General features: G+C 45.6%; 1 protein-coding gene across 1 annotated transcript; it reads left to right on the forward strand.

Moving 5' to 3' along the window:
* The first annotated feature begins 2,223 nt into the window (after nucleotides 1-2,223).
* LOC140908185 (gallinacin-9-like) lies at nucleotides 2,224-5,612 on the forward strand. Its single transcript, XM_073335148.1, has 3 exons — nucleotides 2,224-2,307; nucleotides 4,064-4,151; nucleotides 5,485-5,612. Exons 2-3 carry the CDS (start codon nucleotides 4,094-4,096, stop codon nucleotides 5,610-5,612), a joined length of 186 nt encoding a protein of 61 aa, XP_073191249.1. The 5' UTR covers nucleotides 2,224-2,307; nucleotides 4,064-4,093.
* The last annotated feature ends 404 nt before the right edge of the window (nucleotides 5,613-6,016 follow it).

Below are 6,016 nucleotides of genomic sequence, written 5' to 3' on the forward strand. Positions count from 1 at the left end.
GCTTTTACTGGAACTTTTCAATTATTTCTTGCCAGACAAATCCTCACCTTCACTATAACAAGCAAAAGTAAACACACGACCTGTTGATGTGTCAAGCTGGGCTGCTGCTGCAAATCACCTCTCAAAGTTCGCCTCATTCCCACAATTCAGGGAGGAGAGAACCAGAAGTGATGGGGCTCAGACTCTGGCTAGGAAAATGTAAGAAATATCGAAAAGGTTCGATGATGGATGTCACAGTTATGGAGCTGCTGGCATCTCTGTGACCCCTCACCTGGTCTTTAGTCTGCTCCCCACCCCACCCCACCCCAACTCATCTCAGGCATTAGGCCTCAGGCTCTGACCTGCCCAGGAGTGGAGTTACACAATTCTTCCACTCTTTCATCAGGATCTGGGTACAACACCTCATTCATGCCAATTCTTTATTGGTAGACAGCTCTGACTAGACACCTGCGCCTCTTCTCTTCGACAGCCTGAGACCAGAGCAGTACAGTGACAAACAGCCTTCTGAGAACAACTGGGTTTATTCTGCAAAGGGTAGAAAGCATTAGAGAACATAATTTTAAAACACCCAGCAGCCAACATACGTTTCGACTCTTCTAACGTTATGCTTCACTTCTAGTTAAGCTACATGGGATTCATTCCTAAGTTACAGCAGAAGAACAAACCCATGCCCGAGTGGGTCTCCGCCGAGCTGGGTGAGGGGTCAGGAGTCTGTCCCCCTTGGTGCCTCTGGCTCAGGAGTAGAAGCTGGCTGCTGCTGTACTGAACAAGTGTTCAGGCTCTTGAGTGCGGGGCTGAAAATAGGATGCAATGACGGTGGGATTAGATGGACACGTCACCCCTGCTGAAAAACCCGTCCAAAGAGACATAAGATAAACCAGGAAAAGGCACTGCTTTAGGGGTAAGGGTGTCCAGATGGGGGGTTGCTCCAGTGTAACTACAGAGGTGTAATTGTACTAACATAGTTATGTCAGGAGATTTTCCCACATTAGCCACTAGCTAGCCCTGCTCTGCTCCTGTAACTCAGCAGAGAAGCCCTTCTATGTAACATGCAGTGAAGTGTAAGGTTAAATAAATCTGAACAGGTGTGTCGGCTCTTTGTTGTCTCAAAATCATTTTCTCTAATGCTTTCTTCCATTTGCTAGATCTACCCCCTTGTTCTCAGAAGGTTGTTTGTCACTAGCTCTTCTCACAAGCTCCCAAAGGCAAGAGGCGGAATCCAGACCGATCTGCACGGTAATAAGTGGTTGACATAGACGGGTTGCGGTACCCAAACCCTGGTCACAGGGTAGGTCAGCACTGCAGTCAAAGGTGTGTCTGCAGCCTGTTTAGAGGTACCCGAGCTAGCTGTATCTAGCTAGCTGGAATAACCATATCAGTGAAGTCCTGGCAGCTCAGGCAGCAGCAAATACTGTAAAAGTCCACACAGGACCCTGGATATGTACGCGAGTTGCTCACCTCTGCTTCTGTGGCATTGCTGCTATTGGTTCCTCAGCTAGCTAGATCAAAGCTAGTCTGGGTGTGGGTCCATGTGCTGCAGTCACACCTCCGATTCCAGGGTAGACATATCCTGAGAGTGGGAGACTTGTGAAATTCCACCCCGGGGCAGGTCAGTGCCCAAGACCTAATGCCTAAGAGGTACACCCAGAGACCAGCGAGGGGACAGAGGTGCAAGCAGCCCTGATCTTGACATCCAGCATGGAACCCTTTGAATTTTTCTGACAATTTCCTACTCAGAGTGTAAGCCTAATCATTTCTCTTTCTCTCCTACCTGAATCATGTGAATGAGACGAACCCTGAGAGGTGTTTAGCACCAGTAGGCACCATTGGCTTCACCAGGCTTGGCACATCAACAATTTGTCTCTGTACTTTTGACTAGTATTGTTTCACATGGAGTCATGTCAAGCTGGCCAAGCACCACCCTGCAGGGAGGCCCCTGGGAATTGGCCTGAAGAAGTAAGTTGCTGATCACAGCTAAACCAGTAGGTGTTTGTTATATGTCCCAAGACGTTTTGCACAAACCACGGTGGCCTAACGTGTTTTACACAGTCTGGGATGGCACAAGATGTTTTGCACAAAGAATTCCAACGTCCAAATTGTGGTTGGACATTTCAAATCTTCCCCAGAAGCAGGGGTCACCTTCTGATTGGCCCACAGCAGCTTTCCCAAGAAGAAACCAAGCCCTCGGAAACTGTATAAAAAAGGCAGTTTTAGTCAAAGCATCACTTCCTGAAGCTCAAATATCGGGACGAGAGAGACGGTGAATAGGACTGTCATCACCTGGCTACTGAGAGCACCCCTTTCCTGGTAACTACTATAGTCACTTCTCTGATAATCACCCCGTTAATTCTTCCTTTAAAGTCCTGTCTAGGGAGACGGCTGTGAGATCCAGAAAGGGAAGAAGAACACAGCTGTCATAACCCCTTGAGTGAGTGAACTACCTAAATGAAGTTTCTAGGTATCTCGAGAAACCACTTGGAGTTCTGTGAGGCTGAGCTGGAGAACATGCCTTCCTACCAGTTTGAATGGAGAAGTAGCAAAACTATACACATTATGTTTATTCCAATGATAAGTTGATTATTTTAAAGCTACCTGAGTTAAAACCATCTACAGGATAATTCCAGTTATCCAAATTCCCTTTATCCAGAAATCCTAGTTATCCAAATGCATAGTGTGTGTCCCCCTGCAACCCTGTGTTAGTTAATCCCCCACTGGTTACCTAAGAGTAAGACTGTGGGAACTTTGAATTGGGAGGATTTCTTGCTTTAGGGATGATGACTGCAAGAAAGGGAGTGGAGGGGAAGGATGGAGAAGGTAGGGCAGGAGAGAAAAGGTGGGGGGAGAGAGAGAACAGGCAAGAAAAAAACAGATGAAGGGGTTAAGGTGAAGACTGAAAGGAGAAGTGTTCAGGGAGAGAAAGGACAGGGAGAGACAGAGAAAAAGCAGGGCAGGAGGAAGGGGAAGGAAAGGAGGCAGAGAAGAGGGAGGAGGAGAGAAAAGGGGAAGAAAAGGAGGAGAGATGCAGGAAGAGGAGGAGTAGCCAAATGGACTGGGGCTTCATGGTGCTGCTTGAGCACTTTCAAGCACTATTAGCCCTGGGTTCAGCAAGACCTGGTACAAATAGGGAGGGGTGGGTCCAGCCCCCTCCTCCAGTCCCGTCAGTGCTGGGAAATATCAGAAACATGATCATCTAACCACTGTTCTTCTTTCTGTGATTTCTGACTTCCTTTAAGTGCTGCGTTAAAGCATATAAATTATGTAAATGTGTAATAAATCCCCATTCTGCACTTTGACAAAAAGAGGAAGAAGCTTTGAATTGTCTGGTAAGTGAAACATTGTTTCCACTATTTGAATATTTAGTAAAAGTGGCCTAAGACCAAAGGTTACTGGTAAAATTCCAGGGTAACTGGAATAGTTTCAATGAGAAGTTCTCAGCCTGGGGAAGGGGCATGGCACACTTTCTAAGGGGGGAGCGTTGAACCTTCTAGTAATTCAGTCATGATATAGTGTTGCAACACCACCCACTCAATTTGGCACTGCTGGCCTTCCCCATCACGACAGAGGGGCAACTGGGCCAAATTTGAGTGGCATTGTGGGTGGCTGGGTCAAACTTGAGTAAGTGCTGTGGAGCCCCTAGGTGCCTGGTAACAAGGCCACTCACTCAAATTTGGCCCTCCATAATGACTATATATTTGCAACCCCATGAGTGAGTGACTTTGCAACCTGGCTCACGGGGTCACAAAAAGCACTAGAGGTCTTCAATGCTGAAATTAAGAAATATGGTCCTGAAAACTTTGTGACTATTGATATATGTGCTTTGAAAAGGCCCCCGATACCACAAACTCATTACCACAGTTAGGTGGCAGTATCCTTCCTGTTATTGTAAAAGGGCAGGTGCAGGTAAAATAAATGCTAACGTTGGGCACGATTCAAAAAAGATTGCAGAACTCATATTAGAAATGTCCTTTGGATTAAAGGAATATTTCTACAGCTCAGCATGTCACAATCCCCAATGTCTTAATGTCCTCTGTCTCCTATCTATCTTGGTGTCTTTTCTCTCCAGTGACACTGAGTTCCCAGCCAACCTCCAGCAATGAAGATCCTTTACCTGCTCTCCGCTGTTGTCTTCTTGGTGCTCCTGACTGCCCCAGGTAAGGTGTCAATGAAAACAAGTGATGATATAAAGGGATATCTGGGAGCCATTACTCAGCTTGTCTAACACTTTCTACTAGAAAAATTATTCTGACTTTTTCTTATGATCTCTAGCGCCTGCCCCCAAGAAAAACCATTGAGATTTGACTGAATTATGACCAGTCAAAACAAAATCCATGTCCCCTCAGTGTTATTTCCGCAGAATTTACTGAGGCTTGCTGAGTAAGCCACCCCACATTCTATCTGCACAGCATGTACTATCCTTATAACAGGCAATCACAGAACTGAATGTCTGGAGGTGATACTGACAAATGAAGTCCAGCCATCCCCTTTCAATCTACCCTTGGGTTTGGGAGACGGTGCATAGGGCTAGGAGCCAGGAGACCATGACTTAAAGTGTAACTTCTGCTGCTTGTTAGTGTTAATAATTCTGTGCCCTTCACAACTTGACATTATAAAGTCAGGCCTCCTCCCACTGAGAGGTTACGCATCTAGGAACAGAACCCAGATCTCTAAAATGGCAGCCTCTCAGCTCTGTGTCTTAGCCCCACCATGTCTCAAAACCTTCCACAACAAGGGGCTTTGCTTTGTTTACAGAACTGATGTCCTCTGGGGGGGGCACAAAGTTTGCAGACATGACAATGAATCATTTAGGGGGTCAGTTTCTATCTGTTAGTTGAAGATAGTTTTGTGAAAGCACAACAAATGTTCTAAACTAATCAACAAGATTTGGCTGTGCACATTTGAGCTTCATTTTTAAAATAAGAGTCCCCTCAGGTATAATCAAAAACTGGCAATTGCTCATGAGGAAGCTATTCTTGAGTGAACCTTCCGAAGAAAATCTGAACAGTCTCTCTGAGATGGGCAGGATTTCAAACCAGAAGGGACTTTTTCAAGCCTTTCTTTTTTGATAAGTTGTAGTCATCCAACCCAGTCCTATGCCAGTTCACCCTGCTTAGCCAAATTGCATTGATCATACTGCCTGGCCCATCACTGTCAGAGCCAGAGAGAATCAAAACCACACCTCCACCACAAAACCACTTCCGTTGCTTAAAAGTGTGGAGCAGTAAAAGATGCCTGAGTTCAGAGCTATGGTTCTAAACTGCAGCTGGAGAGTCAGTGTCCCTGTTTAATTCTCTTCTTTCCGATTGCCATTGAACGTGGGTAGAACTGCAACCATGGAAATAGTACTAAAACTGTGATAAACTTTCATACTGGAAGATAGTCGGGCTGACTTGGCCAGATCTTAGTGAATGGGAAATGCTTGGCATCCTGGAATCACAACTGTAATTTTCCCTGCTCTGCAGATAATTAAGACTCTTTCTTTGTTAGGATTCTCCCAGGCTAGATTTAGTCCAAGCAAATGTAAACGCCGTGGCGGTTCCTGTTACTTTAGGGGATGTCCCTTTAATGCTATATACCTTGGAAAATGCTGGATTGGTTCTTGCTGTCGAAGGTAAGAGACCCTGCAGTGTGAGCAGGAATTTTCATTACTCTCTTTCCATTTAACATCTGGTGAATCCTTCCGTCTTTAAAGTAGCTCAGCTCTTAGCCCTTTATTTTCCCACTTTTGAAAACCAAGGAAGGACATTATAAAAATCTTGGTGATGTCAGTGTGAACATTGTTCTGAATGAATGCGAATGGTTTAAGCACGAAGGTCCCTCTGTGAAGTTAACTCGGCCACATTGCAAATCTGCAGCCTGTCCTATTCCTGTTCTTTGTGACTGGAGGTGCCATAAATTATACAGGCCACTCAGGTGGTCACATTAATGTTGCAGCAGGAACAGGTCCTAGAGAAACAGTTAGGAGGGTGAGACACTTTCCCACCCACTAAAATACCAGAGAGGCCACTTGGGGAAGGAG

Source organism: Lepidochelys kempii, chromosome 3 (assembly GCF_965140265.1).
Source record: "Lepidochelys kempii isolate rLepKem1 chromosome 3, rLepKem1.hap2, whole genome shotgun sequence".
NCBI classification, from domain to species: Eukaryota; Metazoa; Chordata; order Testudines; family Cheloniidae; genus Lepidochelys; species Lepidochelys kempii.